At 42.0% G+C, this 27,026-nt stretch overlaps 2 protein-coding genes across 4 annotated transcripts; one reads left to right on the top strand and one right to left on the bottom strand.

Moving 5' to 3' along the window:
• Nucleotides 1-888: 888 nt before the first annotated feature.
• Nucleotides 889-10,974, bottom strand: SLC25A29 (solute carrier family 25 member 29). The gene is made up of 4 exons (XM_053474554.1): nucleotides 10,572-10,974; nucleotides 3,724-3,767; nucleotides 2,188-2,271; nucleotides 889-1,878 (listed from the first exon to the last, which is right to left on the bottom strand). Exons 1-4 carry the CDS (start codon nucleotides 10,603-10,605, stop codon nucleotides 1,135-1,137), a joined length of 906 nt encoding a protein of 301 aa, XP_053330529.1. The 5' UTR covers nucleotides 10,606-10,974; the 3' UTR covers nucleotides 889-1,134.
• A 906-nt stretch (nucleotides 10,975-11,880) lies between these two features.
• On the top strand, nucleotides 11,881-24,621 carry SLC25A47 (solute carrier family 25 member 47). 3 transcript variants are annotated; one of them, XM_053474557.1, is made up of 7 exons: nucleotides 11,881-11,946; nucleotides 18,716-18,929; nucleotides 19,979-20,022; nucleotides 21,708-21,779; nucleotides 21,862-22,044; nucleotides 23,569-23,839; nucleotides 24,339-24,621. In XM_053474557.1, the coding sequence occupies exons 2-7, from the start codon at nucleotides 18,899-18,901 to the stop codon at nucleotides 24,617-24,619; spliced, it is 882 nt and encodes a 293-aa protein (XP_053330532.1). In that variant the 5' UTR covers nucleotides 11,881-11,946; nucleotides 18,716-18,898; the 3' UTR covers nucleotides 24,620-24,621. The 3 variants fall into 3 exon arrangements, with proteins under 3 accessions (XP_053330532.1, XP_053330531.1, XP_053330530.1); XM_053474556.1 differs by lacking the exon at nucleotides 11,881-11,946 and adding an exon at nucleotides 11,978-12,088; XM_053474555.1 differs by lacking the exon at nucleotides 11,881-11,946 and having other exon boundaries at nucleotides 18,037-18,929.
• The last annotated feature ends 2,405 nt before the right edge of the window (nucleotides 24,622-27,026 follow it).

Raw genomic sequence — 27,026 nt, 5'->3', positions numbered from 1 at the left:
ATCAACCTGTAAGAATTATATAGAAGTAGTTTAAAATCTGGTCTTCTGACCATCTAAAAAAAATCATGAGGTACATTTCATTAATTTCTAAGGTGAAATGACCACTTGAAGTTCTCACCTTTTATAAATAATTCATAGTGTTTTATACAAGAACAGAACAGCCAATGGGAGACCAGCATTGTTTAGGTTTGATTTCCTTCTGACTGGATCTAGAACACCACCCAGACTCTCCCCGATATCTATGTCTAATGTTGAACTTTGTTTACAGTGTTGAACTACAGGCTCTATTATATTTATACGCTACCAAAAAAATACAATACAGTGGCTGATGAACCTACATACAAGCTGTTTGGGGATCCCTTCTTTAAACAATTCTTCTAGGCAAGGCTACTTTCCCATAACTCATCCCTTCTGTGATTATCCTTTAATGTCCTCAACGAGGGCAGGTGACACTCGGCCATTTCTAAACCTGGTTTTGGCTTTAAGGTTTGTCCCCATAATAGAACTGGTAAGTTTACACATTGACTTTATTGCCAAATCCCCTTTAGCTGTGGCCATCTAACCATACTTCCAAAAGTTAAGTTATATTGATGATGTTTAGGGTATGGACATGCTGGTAGGAATATTAGTGGATGGACCATTGATTGTTCCACCAGTGCTGACACAAATGGCTTCCTCTAGTTATTAAGATTCTGTTCCAAAGATTCCTTTTATCATGGGTGTGAGGTTCAGTATGGGAATCCACCCCTGATATAGTCTATTACTAGCTCTGAAAGTCTGAAACTGAAAAATAGTTTCTGTGTCTGCATTGGCTCCAAATATTAATACAGATCTGGTTCCAATCTCTGGTTTTTTTTTTAAATAATATTATTGGCTGGCCCAAAGCCAGATTCTTATTAACAATGCTCAAACTGTAGATGACAAAGGATCCAGTCTGGTAATGCCAAATACTTAGCAAATATACCACCACGCTTAAAGATAAAGCCACCTTCTATTATACAACTAATGAGATGAAAGCCTGATTAAAACATATATAAACCAGTTATACATAGAATTTATGTACATTAAATTTACACCGCTCACATAAAAAAATATCTCTACAAGGTTTGTGTTCACACATGCTGTGAAGAGCATCTACATGCTTGTTGGCTGTTGTATTGCAGGTCCAGGGTCACATTCATTCAGGTTGTTTTCCGCTCTCATGTACATTAGGAACAGGGTGACCGTGGCAAACGTAGTAGCGTTGACTGGGAAAGCTCGGAGCAGAGTTGAGGTCAGGCCTCTTGAAAATACTCTCCATCCTTCAACCTCGTAACTCTTTTTGATGCAGTCAATGATCCCGTTGTAATGATTGACTCCACCAATGCCATCTGCCTGAAGTCTTGACTTGATCACGTCAACAGGGTAGGTCGATAACCACGACACAATACCGGACATACCCCCGGCAAACAGAAGCTTGGGGATTATTAAGCTGTCATTGATTTCACAACTAAGATACCTTGTTAGATAATCATATGTCAAGAAGTAAAACCCGAAGCTTGGAGTTTCCCTGAGAAACGTAGTCACCATCCCTCTATTGATACCCCTCCATCCTTCCTTCCGGTGAATTTTCACCAAACAGTCCAGGGAATTCTTGTAGGTTTTAGACCTTGATTTGTATTCGCCAGTGCCCTGGAGCTGCATTCTGGTTTTCGCCAGTTCCATTGGGCAGCAGATGACACATTGAATAGCTCCTGCCGCTGAACCTGCAAGAAACTGATTTAACGGGGTGTCTTTTCCCAGGTATCTTAAAGCATTGCCTTGTACACCAAACACAAGGGCATTTATGAATGTGAGTCCCATCATAGGCGAGCCTACGCCTTTGTACAGACCAAAAGCCTAAAAAGAAAAATGGAATGAGGAAATTAAATATCTCAGTCATGATGGTTCATAAGAAGCAAATATCTTCATGTATTGGCAAATGTTGACTTTTTCAGTATTAGTTGCCTTCTGTGTTCTGCACTGGAAGCAGAAATGCAAAGAGGGTCAGGAGGAACATAAGGGTGGGAAATCCAACGCAGCTTAACAGAGCAATGGCACAGTTTACACAGTATATCTACGAGAGGGACGGAGGACGATTAAACAGGTTTCATCTTTATATGTAACTTTTTAAATCCAATTCACGTCATTGTGTAACACGTTACTTACAGTTTCCTGCTTGATAATGGATTGGAAGCAATGCAATGTCCCACGATAAAGAGGCTTCGACACACTCTGAACCTGAAGTCTCACCTGCAATAAAGTAATACGCGGTGAACATGTTGGATGGTCTATAATGGTTTATTATGGGTACAATTTTTTCCCCCATTGTGAAACAATTAGCAAATACAACTTTGACTACCGGTTCACAACACAAAGAAAATCTTATGACTAAATTAATTAAATGCTACAAAATCTACGGGAAACTAAGCACTGACATTTACTGTAACGCTTCAGTGATCCAGTTAGAAAATGAAACGCGAAATGTTATATTTTAACAAAAATATAAATAAAAATCAGGAACACAAGAGCATAGCTTGTGAAACCCTTATTGCTTTTTTTTTTTAAAGAAAAATTAAAAAAAAATACTATTTTTTTTAATTACACTTATTTATAGCTCTAATGATCTCAGAATTCTAATGCAGGTCACTTTTATTTTGTCATCAGCTTCCACCACCTTCCAGTCCAGTGTTTTGGTTTAATTGTCGTGGATATTTTTCTCGTTTTGTTAAAAAATTGTTTATTTGTCCTATGCTTTAATTATCTTGGCTCTCCAGTCCAAACAATTAATCAGGATAACAGCGTACATCTGAAATCTCTGTGCAAGCAGGTTTAACGCCTGATGTCAAAATCATTTGGTCAACCCTGACTTTTGAACACTGAACTTTAACACCAATCACTGTTTGTCCGGAGGTGTTATTTTACTTTATCTGAAGGGATAGTAAAGGTAAAGGGTAAATATATATATATATACATATATATATTTTTTGTATATAAAATACATGAAAAAGCAGTACCCTGGTTAAGAGACACAGGAAGAACTGAAATGTTTTAAGAATGCATAAAATACAGCCTTTTCCCACAACGCCGGCATATCATTCATAATGTAAGAGTTTAGGCAGATCGGTGTCATTGCTTCAGATAACGCTAGCTTTATTCTTGCTGAGATGAGAAAGTCCTGATCATCTACACCAGGGATCCAGAAATAGAAACCGCTTTTCTCTAGCGCAAAAAGCCTAGCAGAGAGCTTCATACGATTTATTATGTTCTTTCACGGTTTGGGTTAATAGACAAGAAAATGAATACAATAATATGGACTACACTGGACTATGGAATCAAAATAAGGAAGAGGTTTTATTTGCAGCATCAGATTTCGAAGCCAGATGCTCCTAGGTTGTAAGGGCTACTGGCAGCCCACCTAGGGGTGCGTGAAAAAATGTGGCCATCTCTGAAAATGTGTGGAAAGTAGTACCTTCCACCCAGAGGACACTCCTGCTGGATGAAGTTCCCAGAGTTCCTGCTGATGGACATAGAAACCAGAAAGTAGGAATAATAGATATATAATTCTATATTATTCTAGTATAGTATGCTGACCCACAAAAAGCTAAAACGATATTGAACATACATGTTTCATTCCAAACAGAAGGCGTCATTTGAAGAAGTGTTGTGTGTTTTGCTGAGAAAGTAAGCAAAGAGCAGACTCACCTTTACAGTGTCAAACGGATGTCCCACCAGTACACCAGCCGCACCTGGGTACAAACAAAAGCAGAACGTGAATGACCCGGGAAAAATACATACACAGAATAGATACCCACCGAGGACACATGGGGCTTTAGAAGCAAGAGTGTCCTTGATGATGGAGTCAGAATGATAAGCGATAAAATAAACATTACTAGAAATGTAAAGTAAAGCTGTGATGAAAGAAGACATTTGGCCACCTCTAAGCTGCCCATTACTCCTGAGGTAAGACTCAGGTCTCAATCAGTCCTTGGTCTTGTCTTAGATTTGCGGGCTGGTACCAGAACATATGTGCAGGAGTGCTGCCATGGGTCAGGTCTAGGGCAATGCACAGCCAAAATATACCACTGCATACGGCCACTTCAAGTCTTCTAATCATTCCACCAATTACTATGGAAACTTGAAGCATTATAAATAAGTCTGTAGTTATATTTCATACTCAGGGCCCTCTTTAATTCTGTCCCTTGAGGTTACTGATGAATACAGAGCAAAGAGCTTGAATGGCTGCTCCTGCTGCTAGGAAGATGATAACGCTCCATGTTTCAGGAGCCGTACTTATCCTATACATGTATCAGCCTCCATCCCTGATGTGAGGTCGCACCATTTATCTATGCATTGAGCACACTCCATATGAGAGGCATTGAGGGACCCCAAGGCAATGCCTACCCTAATGCATACAGTTCCTCCCTGCGACTCCAGGACATAAGTGGGGGACAGAAAAAGTAGAGGCCATTTGGCTGGCAGAATGCTTCAGGTGACCTGATAAGACCCTCTGGAGAAACATAACGTACTGTAATGCTGCTTGCGTTCTTTGTATATATACAGGGATTATGGTCTAGGCAGACAGGACCTCCACGTAGCACAAGGCAGGAGCAGAACAAAATAAAATATAGAATTGTTTTCCTAATGATCTATGCCTTGCTAAGGGTTTTGGTGGCCCTTTAATACATGCGCTTCCCCATTACTGTGTACAGTACTACAGTATGTTATGTCTCGGTGCAAAGTCCACTGTACTAGGTTTATAAAAATTCCTTCATTCCAGGGTTGAGTAGATAATGAATACAGCTCAATGCATCGGAAAGAAGAATGAAACGCGACTACGAGGAAACTGGAGTGGCTTGCAGATCAGTGGCAGAACTAGCATGCGGCAGGGACCCCTATGTCATTAAGAGCCCCTTTTGCTGCATTGTTTAATAATAATAATAATAATAACAAGAATAATAAATACTGTGCAAAGTTTATCAATTAAACTCTGAAGTGCAAGCGTTAGGCCGTGTTTACATCAGCGTGGCTATTAATGTACTAAGCCTAAGGTCAAGGCATGAAACTGACCTAGCAGAACGGGAGCTTCTATTTTTACACCACTAAGCGCCGCGCATGGAAAATTAAATGTTGCTGCCAGAATCAATGACCTATCATTGACGTTAACTCTTAATGAATTGGAAGACAAAAAGCAGATATCATTTCTGTTATTTTTTTATGATTTCACTGTAAAGATCAGAAATTGTTTATGGCTTCTTTTTACTTTTAAATGAAATGTTTTGTATTATAATTGAAATGAAAATAATATTAGGCTCAGACTATGATATGTTGTATCACTGGACTATGGCAGTAGACCCATAGAATGGATCGAGTGATGTTTGGCCAATAGGAACACAGCTCTCCTACCAGCAGCCACGCCCACAGTAATGCAAATCCTCTAATCAAGAATGATCAACCCCGTAGCAATCCATTGTTACACGGATGTAACCTGAATTAAACTACCATTGATCTGACATGGCAAGATGAGAGATCCCTAGAAAGATCACAAGGCCATTTCCAGGGCCACCTTACTTTTGGTGGGATCATAACAGGATTATGGCCTAACTAATTTCCCGTTACAGAATTTGGGAAACAAATGTACCCACCAGGGCCACACTTGGGAAGAAAAGCAAACTAAAACGTGGGATCTGCTGCTGCCCCTGATTTAGTGACAGGATGAAAGCCCCTTTCCTTGTTATTAATTCTGTCCTTTTAATGTGGGAAGATCATACTTAGGACAGGTAACAAAGGTCATGTTTACATTCCTGTAAGTCCTACGCACAAAAGACTAATGGCCATGGGATCAAGGAAATACCTAAAGTAAGGAACCCAGGTGATCTTCTGCCTTTCAGATCACTACCATTTACAACGCACAGAATAAGCGATACGCTGTATTCCATGAACGTTATCAAGCGCTGAGTAATGTATGGTTATGCTACAAACTTTAACAATGTGTCACTTTGGGAAGCGATTGTTCCCTGGGAAGTTTCTCCCACTACTGGAATAAGGAGGAGAACGGCCTCTCAGATTGTTTGTATTTGGGAAGAAGTGGAGGGGACGTTATTTAGCTGCTTTCTATTTTGTAAATTCAGTTCTGTTGTCTTCTTCTCTCTGTGGGTTGACCTCCTCCTCGCTGTAATTTCTGCCACCACACGTCCAGTAGCATACTTGGGCTTAGACTGATTTAGGCCTAGGGTGGCAGGTCCATGGCAGCACCTTGCTGGGCAACCAGGCTCCCTTGTCCATGAGTGCTACATAGGCCAGTTGGGGATATCTCCTATGTAACTTGTCCATATGCATTAGCAACTTTACCCAGTGCCACACATCCTTAAAAAGAGGAGCACCAGATACGTTGTCACATCCCAATAATCAGCAGAAGGACTGGGACCCTGAAGTATGTCCTGGGGTTGGCAGGAGCACTGCCCTGGGTCAGGTCTAGGGGCCTTGGGCAGCCAAAATATACCACTGCATATGGCCACTTGTAGCTTTCTCTTTGTCAAGCCTCTTGTTCCAGCATTTGCTATAGAACCCTGAATCATTATAACAAACTCTGTAGTTGTATTTAATACTTAATTCCCTCTTTAATTCTGTATCTTAATGTTGCTGGTGAATATAGAGAAAAGAGCTTCAATGGCTGTTCCTGCTACTAGAAAGACCATAACGCTCCAAGACACCCACCAGACGTAGCTGCTAAGAATAAACAGGCACTTGTCCTTAGCGCTGTCACCTTATAATTAATATTTAATGCCCTCCTGTAGGATGCCTCATGTCCAAATGTGATCTACCCTATAAGTTTATACACAGTTCTAAATAAACAGAAGGGCTGATGATTCTTGAAAAAAATCCTTACTAAATATGGAAAAACTCATCTGATTATCCTTTATAGCATTTTGGAGCCATTAGAGAACGTCCCTAACCGTATTTCTTCTCGCTAATGAATACATTATTCCAAGTGAGATCACACAAGCCATCTGTTAATTAGCATTATTCCCACCTAGCATTAATGTGATCTCTATCTGCATGCATTCCAGCACCCTGTAAAATGTATTTCACAGTATGAGGTGCCTCTGAATTAGTTTGACTCCATAATTCACCTCTTTTGCTGTCAGAGGGCCACGTGATACCTCAGTAGATGCTCTACTGCAATCGTCTGATCTTGGCAACAATCACGTCCTAAGCCCATGCAGCTTTTGTGGAAAAGTCAAAGGCCTTCACTATAGATATGGTGGGTAAACATTCTTTCTGATAGAACTGGGGTCAACAGCATTTGGGTGAAAACCTCGCCACAGACAATCGTATGCATCTCACGGCACGTTTCCAAATAAACTGGCTGTGTCATCATTCAGCAACACACAAGCACATACAGTATACTGAAGTACACATTATTATTTATTATCCGGGTAACTTCTTATCAACCGAAAATTTACATTAAATCTGGGATTGTTTCTACTATAACGTCCTTCAGCAGAACATGCCTTGTGTCCTCGTGTCTTAGACATCTCCATCAGGAGATCAGGAGAAACCGGCAGACTAGATGTGCCAAATGGTTCTGGATTAGTATTCTAGCTTAGGGCATTAATTCTGTTCTGAACAAGAATGCCATATTCTTAAAATATTCAAAACTGTGGTGGGAGAATCATGAATGACCGACTGGCTAACTTTAAGAACAGCTCAGTGTTTCCTGCATACTGCGCCAAAGCTTTTTCTTCTTTGTTATCTCTTCCTGTTCTGGAAATCTAGCAACGCTACGTTATGAACATAACAAGGCACCGATAACACACCCGCCAGTGAAACACTTCAAAAACACAAATATGTTATTTATTTATTGCATAAATGTATCTGCAGTCGAGATCCTTTCCCTGTTCCTGCTGACATAATGGAAATACAAGACTCCTGCGGGCACTAAGCCAAGATCTTAAATACTCTTTTAGAAATATGCAGAAAGCATGATCTATATGTCAGCCGGTGTTTACTAGGCCTCTCGTGATTGGATATTATGGGGGTGTGTGGGGGGTGTGTGTGACACATAAACAAAACGGGCTCTCCAAGCTCAAGATATCCTCAGTTAACCCAGTAATAAACAGAACAGTATTTTATCCTCCATATCTAGTGATTAATAAAGCACCTAATCCGTTTTGCAAATATCAGTAGACGGGCGCCGCTTCCTGTTAGTTAGGAAAAAAATAGTCATGTTTGAGTAAGAATGAAAGTGAAATCGCATTCAGAACTCTGCAAAAACGTCCCAAACCTTCTGCAACGTCTGGTGGTAGCAACAGAAATGCCGCGTTTTCAGACATCATCAGCGCTCCCAAAGATTTCAATGAGAACACTTTTCTGCCACCGATTTGCAGAAGTGTGAAATAACTAATACTATAACTCCTACTCAACAGTCCTGGCGCCCAAGGGGTTAATAGTGACATCTGCCCCGGTGAATAGTGCCACAGTACTAATCTATACTAAAACACTGTATGAGCGCGTGAATGTCTGCCGGTCTGTGGGCTAATCCCGTGGGATAATCCCCTGAGGTATCATGGTAAAGTAGCAAGTCACTGCCCCATCTGCTCCTGGCTATGTAGGGACAAGGGGTCAGCCAAAGTGCTTTAAGAACTGGAACATGAATTCTAACACTTTAACCCTTTGAATACCAAAAGGTATGTCCTCTACCCATCCCACTAACTTATATCATTTGAGACAAAGACGGAAACGGCAATGACTTTGTTCACATTTCATCAGAAACATAGATTTTGATCTCAGGTGTGACCCCTCTAGTGTACCTGATCCTTTATAAGGACTTCAGCCTTCTTTGTTAAAATTAATGCCAACTCAGGACAAGCATGTCTATCATAGAATTCTCTGGAAGTTTCCAAAGTGGAAGGCGTTACTCCTCTGTGCCGAAACCACACCTTTGTGCCACGGATTTCCTTAGATGCATATCTAACCCTTGCTGAAAAGCCCTTTGACAGTCAGTTGCCCTGAAGGAAGGGTCACATAGTAAACAATACCCCCATGCAGTGTTCACCATATGGTTAACATCCCTCCATACTCCAATTATCAGATAATTATATGCCAAGTCCCCATGTGGTACGCTGGTAGATCTCCTTAGAGTTCCAGGTTCTGTAGGACATCTCTTGTCCAAAGTTACATTTCTGGCTATTAGGTGTTCATCGTTTAAACAGGTTACAGGCCAGCTAAGTTAAACTTTCTGCTTCCACAGAAGAGGCCACGTACAACTATGCCAACCATGCTCATAACCTAGAGGCAGGTTTGGGCCTAATCTAATGCCTCAGAGCTAAAATAACAAACAATCACGGTTTAATAACACTTCATTGTCAGTGTATGAATGATAACATTTCTAATTTAAAAGAACACAGCAGCCAAAGGCCATCTACTACTAGATTTACAGGTTTAGAGCTTCGGCAACCCTTATCGACAGTCATAGCGCCTTGTGTACAAAAGGTGACTCTGGTGCAAAGTTTTAAGACTGGTCTTATCACCATAGCAACCAAAGGAATTGATTAGATTGCTATGGTGATAAGACCACTTAACAATGGAATCCTTGGAATAAAAGGGCAGGTTGCGCACTTGCTATTGAAAGGTTATATATATATATATATATATATATATATATATATATATATATATTTAAGCCTTGTGTTTTCTCATTCTCTCGCATTCATTCACTGCACTTCGCCTCAATGTGACTCAGCAATGCAGAGAGCGGAATATTATTAAGAATTGTTTCCAAGTCATTCTATTTATCAGCGCCAAGGCGATGCAGATATATGGTGGAGCCGAGGATGCCAGTGAAGGCCTGCCGGAGTCCATTATGCCACAGACAATGTGGCCTCCATCTAATAATTACTATGCAGGGGCTGCCTCCTCTCAGCCCACATCTCCCCCACTGCAATCATCTTAATCTCAACAGGGGCAAAGGGCAAAATATCTCCCCATCAATAAATACTGCACATTTTTTTTCACCCTGCAGGCTATAGAATGGACAAAGTCCTCAGTAACCCCCTGCATGCACAGCCCAACAGCCACATGTGCTCTGCGCTGGCCAGGACACTGAATGACTAATATTACCAACCAGTACATGTGATCTGCCCACTGCATCAGCTGGCAGAAGGTGATTCATGTCTCAGGGCCAGACCAGATTTTACACCCCAGAGCAGTGATGACCCTTCTAGATAAACACAACCCCCCCCCCTACACATCCTCCTGCTGCACAAGGAGCGCACAGCAGCCCCCACCCCCCATATAGTGAAAATAGCCCTGGAATGCCTATAGGCGCTACACGTTCTATGACATGATTCACGACATGTAGAAGCGAACCCTGCAATAATCCCCCCAATTCAGATTATATTATAAAGACGGATCCCCCCAGAAGCGCTGCCATACACATGCAGGGACACCCATACATTTCTGGACACACAGGTTATCCCCCCACCACCACCACCACCAAGGGGGTGCATCGAGTCTTGCGCAACTCTCTGCCGGCATCCATTGATCCTCACCTCCTGCGCATCCTGCCACGAAATCCAGCGCCATGCCTCCCGGAGACGGATTTAAAGAGACACCAAACGTGAGTCACTCACTGGCCAGCTGTCCTCTAGATCAGCCACAGAATAAACCCTCCCAGGCTTTTTTTCCAGTACCCAAGAGGTAGTCAGGACAGTGATCTGCTCCCTGGGATGTTAGGTAGAGGTGATACTTGGTTATCCTGGCAGCAGATTGTAGAATGACTTGGTCGCCCAGCACCCCCCTGGCTGAATCTGTGCACACAGGTCCCTTTCTGGATTAATCCTTCTCTATTCCTGACGCCTCCCAAGAAGGTGCAAATGTCCTTTTTTAGGAGATGCGACTTGGCCAATGAGAGCAGGAGGACAGGACAACACCCACCAGACCCAGCCTTCTGTCTTCATCCAGGGGTAGCTGAGACTGAAGAGGAGGAGGGAGAGCATCACAATACAAGACAAGGGAGCACAGAGTAGGAGGAGTCAGAGAGGGGGGCAGGACTTAGGAGAAGAATTTAGGAAAGAAGTATGTATGATGTATGTGTTACAGGTCAGCATGCTCCATGCTTTCCCATCAGCGTAGGGCAGCAGATCACAGAGTGAGCTGAGATCAGTAAGCAGGGATATTCCTTTGGTTTCTAATGGTGATTGCATCAACTTTTGCACCAGAAAGGAACTTTATAGAGAATTCTTTTAAATCTGCCCCAAAACATGCATCCTTTCATAGAAAGATACATATTGGTTGTTTAAACAGACACTGAAATGTTTAAAAATATATGTTTCTATTTATTTTCCAAATAATTTGCTTGGAGGATACAGTATCTGTACGTACACAATGTATTCATTTCCAGTTTGTACAATGAAAAGACTGCAGACCAAGATACATTTGATTACAATGTAATCATATATAATAATAATAATAATTATATATATATATATATATATATGAGATGGGGGTAGGTAAATGGAACAGCCTCTCATCAGAAGCGGTAGGGGCTAATGGTTCTTATCTGCCGTCACATTCTATGTTTATCTATAGATCTATAATAAGAATATATGTCTGTAGATTGTTTGTGAATTTGGAACAACACTTTCTTAAAAGACAGGGGCTGGAGGCTTTGAAGAGGTTGCATAAAGCCGCAGGTCACCGGGATGGAAATAGAGGCGCTCAGCCGTTTGCTTTGTACATGTAAGGAGGGCTCGGTATATAGGAGCAGTCGTGCTGCCTGTCGCATGTTCTGCAAAAGGGGAGGTGGGGGGCGGGGCATCTGAGCACCTATAGAAATGAAGGTGAAGCTCAAGGGGGAGGCGTGGAGAGCGGCAACTGCGAGGGCATCGGTATAGCTCAAGGAGCAGGAGGGAGGGAAGTGAGGAGGTAAGTGTGGCAATGCGTGCTGCAATGAGAGCAGATTGTCCATTCATAGTAGGAGGTAAGGAGCTCATGTGTGGCTGAGAGGTGAAGCAGGGCAGGGCACACTATTCTCAGCGAGATCCAGCTTAAGGAGTTTATCATATAAGTAAGTCTCGCTTTTCAATAATCCATTTTCGAAAAAGCGCCGTGACTGCTACTTACTCACATTTTTGTGCAGAATCGTATTATACGCTGGCTGCGACCCTCACCCCGTTTAACGGGGAGGCAATTTGGGCACACTGCTTGGAATGGCATTGCCAGATCGCTTGGCTCCTTCCCAGAGCACCCCTTCCAGTTTTACCCGTGCCATTCTATATTGGGTGATCGCTCACTCGCCGGGTTAATGTTTTTTTTATTAAAAATACTTTCAGAGAGCACTTGTATATATTTCACCATAGCGGACTATGCCTTGTGCTTTGTTTTGCCTTTTGTGTTAAAAATAAATGAAAAGAAAATCTTGGTTCACTTGCCTTTTTCTCACTTGCTACATAGACATTACTGGGGAGGAATAAGAAGGCTAAAGAAGCAGCATCTTGCTTTTAGCTCTCCCAACACTTACCTTATGAGATTATTTGCAAAATGATCTTGAAGGGGGATTGGTATCGTAATAAATGATGCGCTCATAAACCTTATGTCCATTATAGGTGAGAAGAGAACTGACCGCTGATTGCGTGAATCATTGTGTTCTCGTTCAGGTAAGTGAGCACATCGCACTATTACATCATCAGAGTTATAATTATGTGTCAGGGGTAGCTTTAGGTCATATTGGCAGCCCAGACTCCTTTATCCGATGGTCAGTGTGTCCAACCTGTACTGAGGCCCGTAATATTAGGCCCTTTTAGCTCCTGAGTTGCTTTAAGGACTTGCATTGGGTTGTGGAAGATATGGCCATACCTGTTTTCACCCCAATCTCAGGGTGAAGGGGCAGATTATCAGGGTCATGCAGTCTGGAGCTGACTCTTTCCTATTCTACACCGCTGTGATCATATATAAGACGCCCAGTTGGTGCTTTTGCTACCAGTATGTTATGGTTGACATCCCTGCTTGAAAGCAGGTGACTTAAGTGTATCTTTAGGTAATGGCAAATCAAGTTTCCTTGAGGACCAGCATTTGGGTAACACATTTGACGAGTCATTACATAGAATCTTCGGGACGGGGTGACAGAATGGAGCAGATGGACGATGCTTCCATTTTACACCATAATAAAATTTGATAAGTTATTTTGGCCAAGCAGTGTTTCCACCATACCTGGGAACTTCTGGGCTGCGGCTACCTCGTGGACCCACTGATGTCGGTGGGTGGTGCCGCTGACGTCACGGGAAGCACCCCTCACTTAAATGAGTAATGGGCAGGGATTGGGTCTTGTCAAGACCCCGCTCCCGGAGAATTTGGGTGTTGACCCGGAGAAGTGTTGTCAGGGTAGCCTTTTCTCTTTTTCTGAAGCCCGATGCATCATGCTTTGTGCCCAACCTTCTGGAGCTGCACTCCCACATCAGGGTATGGAGCCCCTTCCTTGCTCCCCTAGGCCAAACCCAGAGGAGAGCCGGGTCTTCTAGGACTCCCTCGGAAGAGAGGAACCCCTGAAGCCTTTAAGGGAAATGGTGGCCAAAAGGTACAGCCCACGACCCCCCAAAACCAAGCGTTTGGGGACCCAGCTCTACGCAGAATCCCCACCGCAGCTTTAGACTACGACCTCTTCACCTATACCTCCTGTACATTGTTTAACCCCTTTATGTATTTCTATCATGACCTCCAACGTGTTGCGTGTAAATCCAGACATGGATTCCTGCCTTTGATTACGTCTGTGACGGCATGAAGAAGATCATCTTGGCTTGGCTTGGCGTGGAGGTTAGGTGTATGCGCGCCGTTTCGTTTGGTCTCTTTATTGGTAGATGCTGGATTTAATATCCACTTCATGGATTCCCAGCATCCACCAGGCCCCCCCCCCCACTCCTGCTTTAATTTATGTATACGTCCTTGAATGGTGGAGGCCGGTCACAGAGAGAGAGGCGGCAGCAGGAACACCAAGCAGACCCCCTCATGTTTCGAGCTCCTTCTGTAAGTAAATCCCTTCCCGACATCGCCTGCTACTGAGAAAGACGCAGCGAGCCCCATTTATATTGCACTCCATATCCCCGAATGATAACACAATGGGGCCGACTTAATGAGGGCTTCCAGCAGGCAGCTTGAATCTCCCTTCAGTGCCACCTGTTTAGGAAGAACAATAAAACCAGGCAATTGCTTTGAGTCCTACATTAGGAGGGGGTCACAGATGCTCGGTGCTGTACGCATGATTACTACCACAACGTCCGCCGATGCAGCTGCCTGCTAAGCCCGCACAATAGCCATTGCCGGAGACAGCAAATGCGTTCTGCTTTCTCTCGTCTCTCATTGGCTATCGGCACAGAGGAACTGAGCGTGATGGGCATTGCATCATCAGCACCGATATGCCTATACAAAAGGCAGGGGAAGGCGTGGGGGCCACACTTTATAAATTATAACAGAAGGAACACAGGCCAAGAATAGAATTAAAATTCTTAGAATAGAATGAATTGATAATATAAAATATATCTTTTAAATGTTGCTTTATTAATATAACCTGGATAGCACCACTGTAGATGAACCGTTTAATAAATACAGTGTAAATAGCTTAATAGCAAAGAGACTGGGGAGATATATATATTATTTTTAATTTCAGCACATTTACCCTACAAGTTTATTTCATTAAGCTGGCCCTACATTTTTATATATCACTTATTTTAAATGGAAATGAATTACCCATATAGTATATGTTATGCTACTTATTAGTGTATGGAAGAAGACATAGTAACATAGTGATTTAGGTTGAAAGAAGACCTAAGTCCATCAAGTTCAACACTTCTACCTATTCTTACTGCTTTTGATGCAGAAAAAGCCATAAAAACCCCAATTTAGCTATTTTCGGGAGTTTTGCCATTTATGGGGAACTTAGACAAGTCCCTATCCTTTTTTAGGATAGGGACAAGGCAAGTTATAGAGCGTCTCTTATCTAAGTGTTATATGTCACCTAGGAACTCATAGAAAACCCTATTTTTAATTCTTTTTCCGTGATATGACTTTGTTCCTTGTGGTGGGGTCGATGTTCCTTCGTCGTTACTCATCTATATATGCGGCTCGGTTACACGGTCTGGAACGTTATCATGCTGTGTTTGACACAGTTGCAACATTGCCTGGAAATTGTGTAAGGTTTGGCAAGCGTGACTTCCCTTCATAGCTCCCCTTATCTTTGATGGTGTAGGAGACAGACTATGTGGCTTCTCAAAAACATTTCATTTATTTATTTGGTGAAATTTAATTCCACCTCCTCTGGGTGACCATTTCATGAATCCTTCACGCCTGACGCAAAGTAGGTCAGCACGGTTTCCAAAACATGATCACCTTGACGGCACTGAACGGAGCGTTTAATCTAAGACAGTATATTTAATTATTTTTTTATTATTTTATTTCTTCAGTACAACGTTGTATGTGGTGTATGGATCAATAAACGGAAACATAGAATGTGACTGTAGATAAGAACCATTAGTCCCATCTAGTCTACCCGTTTTTCCTGATGTAGAGGCTCAGACCATTTGCAGATCCAGGGGGGCAACGGGACAATTGCCCCTCCTCATGATAGACAGGGGCATGCTCTGGAAGTAGGGATAAAGTCCTGACACCCAGACTTACCTCTTTATCCCCCTAATTTCCAGCATGATGCAGGGTTAAACGGAGTCACACAGCGTTGCAGTTCGTGACGCTGCGGTAGTAGCGGGGCAGCTTCCTTGTGAGCAGCATCAAAGACAGAATGAGGCTTCGCAGGGCTAGTGAGTTTCTTGTGTGTACTTCTGGGTATGTTACTTTGTGAACATATGCCTTTGGGTTTATTAGTGTATGTGTTCGTATGGTTCTTTTAATTTAAGAGTCTGGGTATATTTTTCTGTCGGTGGCTGTGTGTTAGTGTTGAGTACTGGTGTGTTAGTGTCGAATATCTAGTTGTGTTAGCGTGAGTGTTTGGATGTGTGTGTTAATGTCCCTGCAGAGTTCTGGCCCTGGATCCGTCACTGGCTCAGATGTTAATCATTCTTTGGTCCAAATAGCTCATATCTGTCATCAAAATCTGTGTTTCTATGTTCAAACAACCTGTGCTGATGCTTTTAGGCAATGCTAATGAAGTCCTTTCTTCCATTGATCTCCATGAGTCGGATGGTCATACAGAGACAGTCTGTTGTCTAGAAGTCAGTGTTTGTCTGGAAGATTGACTAAGATAACAGAACTAGAATTGGTTGGCGTTTCCTTTTGAACTTTTTCTCACAACTGTTCTATAGATCTATATTTTTCCTATTTCACCAGATCGCTAATCAATCAGCTTGTGAGGCCAATAAGCCTGTGTGTTATCAGAATCATTCTGATGATATTCTGTTCTAAGGAAGGCCCTTAGGTTGGCACACAATGTAAATGTGTCTGATGTCCCACACCTTTACGCTAAACAAAGGCTGAGCCGCTGCAGGCAAAAATAAACACGGGCAAAACTGTCAGCGATATGCCTAGCATGAGATGAGCCTCATGACTCGTATTTATGTGTTTAAGCAGACACTCAGCTGCCGTTTGGAAACATTCAAAAAGAAGCAAACAAATGTCCCCTCGTTACATAATCACTTTATTACACAAGATCCTGTTCTGTGTGGATCTGAACCCTAGCGGAGTGCGGGCTCAGGGCAACTTGACTTTTGCTGGGCACACGGTTGGCAACAACACCGTGAATCAACGCACATTTTCCGCGATTTCTATCCCCTTTAACACCTATACATATACACACAACCTCTCTCCTTCCCTCTCTCCTCATTCTCTATCTCTTTCTCATGCTCCACTAACACACATACTTCTTAATGGAACACAAACATGCTAGCAGCATACACTCTTACACACGCTAATACCATACACTAATATACATATACTTTTACACATACCCTCACACCATACACCAACACCCCACACTTACTCTAACACCATAAACTAACACTCGCATACTCACACCTACACTTACACATATACAAACTCTCCCTCTCATCCTCTTTCTTTCCTTTTCTTCCCCTTTCTCAGGCTCCACTAACTCTAGACTCCCCTGACACTCTAACACCATGCGCTGGCCCACACACTCATGCTGATACCATACACTAACATACATACACTCTAATACCACAATCTGACACGCACACTCTACAGTACAATCAATAGCACTAAGTTGGCTTTGAGAAGCAATCAAGGCTTCTGCCTGAGGTCAGAATACTAAATACATAAATAAATGAATAAATCCAGGAAATTACCTACATATTTTACGTAATTTCTCAAAAACACTTTTCTAAAAAGCTTTCATATAGTGACTACATAGCACTGTTCCCAAGCCAGGACAGTATAAAGTCCACTTGGATCCAAATGGGGTCCTCGTGTTCTCTCCAACAGGAACTCGTTAACCTTCCAGTTGTGTCCACTAAAGTCCAACTAGGACAATCCATGGGTTCAACCAGTTTATGCTTTAAAAATAAATAATTACGTGGCAATTTTTAATGCAAGCTTGGGAACAATTTTCTGCATTAATAAATATAACTTTTGATATATAATGTCCCACAAAATGACCTGGCATTGGAAGTCTTTTTGCTAAATACTGAGATTGCTTCCAAGTTAAGTAGCTAAATCTCGGTAAGGTTCATCTCAGAGCAATGCAGATTTATCCGTATGTCATCTACCAGAGTCCTCTACAACTGGCTGTCTACTCGCATCATCTAATTTAACAGCCAGTAGTCGATCCATTCTGTATTGACCGTAGCAGGATCCAACCTGCAGAGGGATTCCAAGTGATTCTAGGTTTTAAGGGGATCTGAGTAAAATGAACCAAAGAAAAGTGATGGTAATGTATTATATGAAACCAAAGAACCATGTATGTATATGCAGATATTGTTTGGTCTTCTACTGGGGACCACATAGATGGATGAGGCTAAAACATGGAAGAACTTGTTCACCCTCGTCTACTCGCCTTCAAATTCCATAACACTCTACTATGAAACAAATATATACCAGGGATGGGATGGCCAGCCTGAACTGGGCCGGCACATTGGCGGAGGTACGTATCATGTAACATGATGTGTGTGAGTAAAGGTCTTTGTGTTAGACACGTGTGTTAGAATGAGTGTGTGTGTTACGGTGTGGTGTGTGTTTGTTATGGGCAAGGAGGAGGGGCTGGGGTACCACTTTTTTAATTGCCTCCCAGACTAGAAGGTGCCAGGCTCTTCCCTAACGTATATCCCCAAAACGTGTTTTGAAATAAGCATTGTTCAACAATAGCATTTTCATACCGGAATTCTTCAGTAAAATTCTCTTCTCCGTTAAAACATACCCTCATTAATAATGTAAAGGAAATGCAAAGCATATTCAAATAAATAAAACCTATAAAATGAAAGGTGATATAAAGAAAAAACATTGGACATAACATTGAAAAGTATACGTTTAAAAGATTCTCAGTCCCAGTGGCTGGACTGGTTGTTCAACATAATTGAAGCTGTATTGTAGCACACGGTGTGTGTGGGACGGCGTTACCTTTGTAACAGTGACACCGTTTGTCACCCGACGTGTCAGAGGGGTACTCGGCCCTGCTAGTTTTGACCTCTTAAGCCCAAGTATTGTTTATTTGCTTTTGATTCTCTCATTTGTTTTATTCCAGGAGGAACTTTGTGGATATATATAAAGCCAGGAAAGATAATGATTGCCAGCGGATTGGCTGACCTTAAAGCTATTATTACAATCTCTGCTGCGAGGACGGTTTGTGAAGCACTGGGAGCTTTAGAAGGAAAGTGTGACAGATCCAGCAGGACGGAGTGACGGACGACACCGAATCCACAAGCAGATGGCGGATTTCATAGCCGGGGCGCTAGGAGGTACAGTTACATATCTGTGATTATATATACTGTATTATTATTATTTTACCGGAGATATGATTTTCTACAGAATACTGAGAAACAGAATTAATACAATTGCTGAGGCTATCTCAAAGTAACCATCCTGGTGGTCTCCTGTTTGAGCTGAACTTCTAGAGTCCTCAGCCAGACTTCTCATATATTATATTTTATGACAATCTTGGGTATAGAGAAAGGCGTGAAACACTTATAATGTGACGCAGGGTTTTCCGTGAAATATGAAGTGGTGGAGAGGTAGAGAATATAAGGGCAAGAAGAAGACCTATGATTTTCCACCAAATCTTTGTGTAAGAAGTCTTGATTGTCTCAGTTCATAGAAAGTATTGGATATTCTAGGATGTTCCGTTTCTCTGGTCGTTTCACATTGTCCTTTGGTGTCGCTGTTTTTAAAGCCAGCAGATGTCAACACAAATCTCTAGCACATTATGTCAGTAATGACGGGCGAAAATCCAGACCAGAAAAGCAGCTTTTACTAAGCTGACTGCGCATGCTTAACATCATTCAAACAGGATGACTGGTTTAGGGAGTAAGAGTCTTGCTCCAAGGTTATTATGCATATTACAGTGCACAGTAAAGAATAATGCAAAGACATGATCTATGTATATGTTAACATATATTAAAGAGACACTATAGATATCAGCGATTATTGTGTTATTTTCATTCAGCGAATTTACTCAGGGTCAGGGTTCAGGAGTGACAGAGTAATATTTACAGAGTTCCAACAAACAGATCATTTTGCATGGATTCCAAATCATTTTACTGAATGCAAATCGCTGCGTGCAATCTTTAGTTATTGGAGTTAGAAAATTAGATGTCTTTTTCCTTTAACCCCTCCCCTTACTGCCTCTACTGGAACCAGGAAGTATACATGAGTATGCGTTCTGCACATGCTCAGTAGCACTCCCATTGTATGTATACTTATCTCACTAATCACGACCTCTGATTAACTGATTATTCTGCAACAGTAATGGCGGCTCTGTTTATATTATTCTCCTATGTACACATTACAGGTGCCTGTGGGGTCATGGTTGGATATCCCCTGGACACGGTAAAGGTAAATACATACTATTGTTTCATTGATTTCTCCTGGCTGTTCATATGCGCAATTTATTTGATCCTTTTAGTAATTAAAGTTGTAGGAAGGGCCTCAGGCCCATCAGTGAGCCGAACCTAAAGCAGCCAGGAGCGGCACGATATCCACCTTATTAGCGAGCATGATACACAGCACGCAATGTCAATATGCAGGAGACAGATCTCTGCTTAGTCTAGACTGCATGCTTAGCCAATCATAGAGGAGCCTTGGGATAAGAAGCCATATACATATGCCATATGGTTGTTTTTATTTTTTTGTTTTTATTTTACTATATATATATATATATATATATATATATATATATATATATATATATATAGTCAATAAATAAATGCTACCTTTATCTTTTATGTTCCATAGCCTTTGGACCACACTTCTCATGATGTTCAGCCACATACTTTTGTCTCACAGAGCATCATGGGATCTGTGGTGCACAGCTGAAATATTGATCTCTCCATTATTTATTCACGGCATTTCCCATTATTTAGAAAAAATATATCAGTTTCTTGCTTTTTCTAATTTAATGGCGTCTATGTTTTAACTGTATTATTGTTTTACCCCATATTTGCCTGTTTTTTGTTAGCAGCTCTTGCTCCTTATTTTGTCACTGTCCTTGCCTAAGCAATGTTCCCCTTTTTACATTTATATTGGGTAACGGGCTCATGGGAATAGTAGTTTGCACCAGATGGAGGCAGATGCTACCTGTGAACTACAGACCCCATGATGCGTAGCCAGCCAAAAGTATTTTGTGATCATAGGTAGGATAGTTCTCAACAGCAGTATATATTGAAAACAATACTGCACAACCATCATTGCCTGGCTCAGTATATAGTAATGGGAGTTATGCTCTACCACCGTCAGTGTCTGGATCACTAAATAATGTTAGGAGTCATGCTGTACCACTTTCTGTGTCTGGATCACTACATAATGGTAGGAGTCATGCTGTACCACAATCTGTGTCTGAATCACTATATAGTGATAGGAGTCATGCTCTACCGCAATCTTTTGACTCTTGACATCATCTAAAGATTTGTTTTGTGCATATGTGTGTGGATACCCGATATAATATATTATTTGAATAACTTTGTTGTTGTATTGGTTCATATATTCTCACAGACATTGAGGGCACTTGTGGAACACAGTGGTATACATCTAAAAGAGAAAACTCTCTATGAACACTTATCGCTCACATTATTGCACTATACTTTTTTTCTTCTCTGGGCAATGAATTACCACGAAAAACACTTTAATTCTTCAATTTAAAGTTTGTGTACAATCCAAATAAATATAGAATAATACTGAGAGCACTTTTTTGTATAAATTTTGTATAAATTGTATTTTGGTTCTTCGATACCTTTAGTTTATTTTGTATGCGAGTTGTGGTGATTGTGATTTTTATTTGTCACATGTAAGTTACTCATGCTAGATTACATATCTTTATGAATCTTATGTAACTTAATTAAACAGTTCTAATATCATTAATTCCACGTTATTCATTTACCTAAAGTGAGCAGACCACTATTTGGTGCACGTTCTCACTCTCCGTCAGTGATGATGAAAAGTGTGGGAAGTGATGGGGGCACATAAAGAAATTCTGTGGTATGTGCCTATAGAATGGTTGCCCTAGTTTTCTTATTTCCCCATAGGTACGAATTCAGACGCAAAGGAACTACAGTGGGGTCTGGCACTGTATCTGCTCGACCTACAAAATGGAAAAAGTAAGTTCTGGCAAGCTCTCTATGCTCACACAGGTATTATTTGACTTGGTTTTCGCTAACCCTCAGTGCTTTGTTCTATAAGGCATCTGGATTCTTCAAGGGGATGACGATGCCAATGTCAACGGTATCCATCAGCTCATCCATAGTGTTCGGTGTTTATAGAAACTGCCTCTACAATTTATGCAAGCTGAAATATGGAACATCGAACGTGAAGCCATCGAAGTTGGACATTTTCCTTTCAGGTTATGTTGCAGGAGGAGTTCAGGTATTTAAGGATGTAATCGGAAACATTGTATAACGGGAATTCCTGGTCTGTGTCATTGTGCCAGTGCTAAGCTTTGATTCTATGAGAAAAGCATAGGGGCACATAGGGGCACTTGCCTCGTACCATCTCCAACACATACTAAAAAAGTTTCTTGGATTTGCATATAGATGTATTCTAAATCCGATTTCACAGATATAATGCTAGAAAATAAAAATATTTATATGGAGTGAGGACTTAATCTCAATAAAGTGTTGCATTCAGGGGCTTAACTAGAAACCCTGGTGCAAAAATTGCCTCGGGGCCCCCCAACTTCAACAGCTGCTCTGCACTGTGATTGCCTCCAAACAACTTGTCTGTGCCTTCTTTGCCCCTTGCCCCCCCCTTCCAACATAAACTCTGGCACACATATGTCAACATACTTCCACAAATTACACACATACTCATAGTCACTAACACAAACACTTACACATACATTCTGACACACACAAGTACACATCTATGCTCTCTTAAACACAATTACACATTCATGCTCACACACACATAATTACACATCCATGCTCTCACACACACACAATTACACATCCATGCTCACATACATACATACATATATACAAAACATATACATACCCCGTGCCCCCGCTTACCCCTCACCTCCCCAGCAACTTATTGCCCGGTGCAAGCATCCTTGAGTTTCACCACGTGGTCATGTGACGTAACGTGACCCCGATACGCTCCTTTCTCCCTGTGTAGAAAAGGCCCTTCTGACCTTGGCCAGTATACTCCCGGTCGGAAGGTCCTTTCTAAGCAATTTTGAACCGGCATGAGGAGACAGGAACAAGGGGTCTCAGAGGTCCCACCAGCCCTTGTAGAGGCATGGACCCCTGGTTGCATTCTAGAGAATATTTTAGACCACTCATTTTGTGATCCATGTCCGGGTCTTCTGTTTGGCAACCTTGATCTCCATCCATCTAAAGGGCACAATTACATTTTAGTGGCCTGAGGGATGCCGCACGCACAGGTCACATCAATCACGTGATTTCATTCTATGTCCACATGGTATAGAAATATTTTTTGTCCGCTTAAAGACATAGAATCATTAGTGATATCAGGAGAATCCCCACGGCCATGGATGTGAAGACAGAAAATCACGTGTATAGATTCCAGGATATATGCAGTTTGGGAATGTGACATGACCATACCTGGGAACTCTTCTTCTCAATGAGTGGACCCCGAGACTCTCTAAATATTAACTCTAGCCCGTCATGAGGATTCTATGTAGTTTTTCACCAAATGTGTTGACCAAATGGCTCTAATACCGGCCCCAAGAAACCTTGACTTGTCAAATCACCTGCATTTAAGCAGGTATATGGAACATAACATACTGGTAAAAAAGGACAAATGGTGAGACTTATGTAGAAAAGAGTCAGCGCTAGACTGTGTGACCCTGAAATCTGCCCCTTCACCCTGAAACTTGGGGTCAAACCCTGAGCGTTCCCGGGTGTGAAAAATGACCTCTCGTTTCAGGTTTTAGTGTCGTCCCCTGCTGACATGGCCAAAGTACGACTGCAAACCCAAGCTTTTCCACGCCATTCTAACACATGTGCTTTGGTGGCGGGACCCAAATATACAGGACCCATCCATTGCCTCATCACCATCATACGGGAGGAAGGATTTCTCGGACTGTACAAAGGCAGCTCGGCTTTAATGTTCAGAGACTGCCATTCGTTCTCTACGTACTTCCTGACGTACGCTGTTTTTCGAGAATGGTTCGTTTCTGTTGAACAAAGTTACTCAGGTATGTGATTAATTAGCGTGCTAATGTTCGTCCCGGAGAAACTTTTGCTTGCATTACTAAGTGGTAGGCAATGGAAAAATACAACCTTTACCTTCTGTGGCTCTTGTTTAACTCTTTATGTGCCACAAGAGGTTAATCATTTAAACCTTATCACAATTACCTCCTGTGGCCATGAGGTGGTTTTGCTCTTAATCTATAAGTCACATTGCATCAGAAAAAAAGAGAAATACATTCACTCATCCGGTTAATATAACACACTGAATTTTTTATTCATTTTTAAATATCGAGAAGCAGATAAGACCCATTGGGTCCATCTAGTCGGCTATTTTTTTCTACTGTACAGACTCAAACTTTAATCGGTCCTTGGTCTTGACCTCATTTAGCCTCTACCACTGTTCTATTTATCTTCCACCCTCCCAGTGACGTAAAACTCTACAATATATAATGCAGGTATCCATATTGGTGAATAACGTTGAACTTTATATGTCTTCCCTTGCAGAATTATGGGGTGTTCTGCTTTCGGGGGGATGTGCCGGAGTGGTGGCGTGGAGCATTGCCACTCCAATGGACGTCATCAAATCGAGGCTGCAGGTGGATGGAGTAACGCAACAAAAGTACAGAGGGGTAATCCATTGTATCACGGAAAGTGTCAGACAGGAAGGACTCGCGGTCCTCTTTAAAGGCCTATCGCTGAACTGCCTGAGAGCCTTTCCTGTGAACATGGTGGTTTTCTTGACTTATGAAGCCATCCTGAGACAAATCAAACCATTTACCTCATGAAACTGAAGAAAAATAACAAAACTGTTTAACCCTTTGGTGGCGGGTGCTAGCCCATTTGGGCGATCGAGCATCATGGGAGCTGTAATTCCATATCAGCTGGTTTGTTGCCCTCTGTTTAAAAGGAAAAGACACAGATATATTATTTTACATAAAAAGGATTGTTATCTGCTGACTACCCCAAGCAGCTGTCATGGCGTTGGTGAAACGGGGCACAGACCCCCAATGTTACTTTGGCTATTCACTTTTGTGGGTGATGGTTGAAATGTAGACCAGTTTCCCCCTTTAACCATACACACTTATGGGCGAGAGCACTGTGGGGCTGCAACTAACGTTTTTTTTTCATAATCAATTAGTTGGCCGTTCATTTTTTTAATTAATCAGATAAAAAAGGAAATTTGTTCGTTTTATTTAAAATAATGTAATGAGGAGACTGGGGAAGTTAATGATGGGGACTGGGAACTGGAATCAGACCGAAGGGTGGGATGGAGTTTATTTAATAACAGACTGAGCGATTGGGAGGGGGTTAATGGTGGGATGAGAGAGTGGGTATCGGATCGGGGGTGGGAGAGAGGGAGTTTATTTAATTTGCAGACTGAGCGATTGGGAGGGGGTTAATGATGGGATGAGAGAGTGGGTATCGGATCGGGGGTGGGAGAGAGGGAGTTTCTTTAATTTGCAGACTGAGCGATTGGGAGGGGGTTAATGATGGGATAAGAGAGTGGGTATCGGGGGTGGGGGAGTGGGAGTTTATTTAATTTGCAGACTGAAGGGTGGGAGGGAGTTAATGAGGGGAATAGGGGAGTTAATGACGGGATGAGAGAGACTGGGCACTGGTCAGACCGCCCGGTGAGAAGCAGGGAATAAATACATACCTTACAGCGGCCTACAGTCTGGGACGTCTTCTCCACTCGGTTCTGAAGTAGCACATGCCTGAAGTAAGTTACATTTTAAAACAATAGTGCATGCTGTACCCAGACCAACTAATTGAACGACCAACTGATCAATAATAGAAATTATTGACAACAATTTTCATTATCGATTTAGTCGATTAGTGGTTTCAGCCCTAGAGCACTGTGTTTCTGTTACACCTAAACCTCTGACCCTCTAGTTTAAGATCATGTATTTAAACCTCCCCTCCCTCTCTTCTCTCTCATTGAAGCCGTACATATTGGGACCGCTTAGTCCTTCCCGATAACATTGAGTTATGTATAAATAAGCGATTGTCGATGATTGGTCACCAGAGTAATCCACAGAAGGGTCCATATTGTATTATATGTAATAATTACAGTTATCAAGCCCGGCCCTCGTGAAGGACATTGATATCCATTGCAAAAGATTGATTTCACTCTGAGCAGGGTTCCAATCCTTCGGCTTATGAACTCCTGGGATGAGGAGCTGCGATTTATTGATTTTATTAGTGTGGATATCCACATCGCAGCCGCGAGCTTATTTTGTAGGAGGATTTAGTGTCTGAGAAAAGCAGCACAATTCTATTTATAAGACATTAGCAGCACGGAAGGTGTTCTAGAACATTGTGTTCCCAGTCAAGGACAATTATGCTGAATAACAAAACACAATAATCATTGCCATATATTGGATTACAAATAAACTGTTTGGCCCAGGGCCGGACTGGGGATGTCTTAATGGCCCTAGGACTTTAAGGCCAGCAGCCACCAAATATTGCAAGCACGGCCCCCCGTTATGTTATATTTCTACACTCGTGCAGTGTGCGGCTGGGCATAGATGGCAGGTCGGGTGAGTAAGGGGTGCTGTTGGTCAGTGGCCCGTCTGGAATTTTCCGAAGTGCCAGATGGCTAGTCAAGGCCTGGTTTGGCCACCCATGCATTGTCTTTATAGGCTCCATCCCCCTTATAGCATCACTACGCATCTCTTTATATAAATAGACTGCTGAAATGGGATTCAGCTATTTACATACGGAGAAGACAGGAAGACAGGAAGGTGGTTTGGTACATCTTTTCACAGTCGAGAAGCAATTCTACTGTAAACAGTCGGTGGACTCCATTCTTCACACTTAAGATCGACGTAAAGTCCTTAAGTGCAAAAAACTGTGTGTCACTTCCTACGCTCTGCGTATTCTCGCCAGCGGTGTCCATAATCTGTAACCTTTTAGTCGGCAACCGACGGTGGGTATGGACACTGCCGGTGCCAATGTTGTCAGGGGAAGTAGGGATTGATTGGCAGTATGGTAGGTAAAGCATCTTTTTTCAAATGTTTGTTAATTGTGCAAACTTTACTTTATATACAGGTGTGGCCAATTGCTTAAAGTTTTCAGTAACTTTAAGCACATTGGCATTTTGTGGTATTAATAGGTTTGTTGTTACCTGTATCCACTGAACGCATAAGCCAATAATGTGAAATAAGAGAAAATTGAATGTTTAGAGGTTTT

This window comes from Spea bombifrons, chromosome 9 (assembly GCF_027358695.1).
Source record: "Spea bombifrons isolate aSpeBom1 chromosome 9, aSpeBom1.2.pri, whole genome shotgun sequence".
NCBI lineage: Eukaryota > Metazoa > Chordata > Amphibia > Anura > Pelobatidae > Spea > Spea bombifrons.
This window is presented reverse-complemented; position numbering and strand designations above follow the sequence as displayed.

Coding starts and splice junctions, on each gene's coding strand:
- SLC25A29 (XM_053474554.1), bottom strand. CDS start 10,605: ATGGCGCTGGATTTCGTGGCAGGATGCGCAGGAG. Junction 3,768..10,571: donor CGTGGCAGGATGCGCAGGAG/GTGAGGATCAAT, acceptor GTTTGTACCCAG/GTGCGGCTGGTGTACTGGTG. Junction 1,879..2,187: donor CCATTATCAAGCAGGAAACT/GTAAGTAACGTG, acceptor TTTTCTTTTTAG/GCTTTTGGTCTGTACAAAGG.
- SLC25A47 (XM_053474557.1), top strand. CDS start 18,899: ATGGCGGATTTCATAGCCGGGGCGCTAGGAG. Junction 18,930..19,978: donor CATAGCCGGGGCGCTAGGAG/GTACAGTTACAT, acceptor TACACATTACAG/GTGCCTGTGGGGTCATGGTT. Junction 20,023..21,707: donor ATCCCCTGGACACGGTAAAG/GTAAATACATAC, acceptor ATTTCCCCATAG/GTACGAATTCAGACGCAAAG.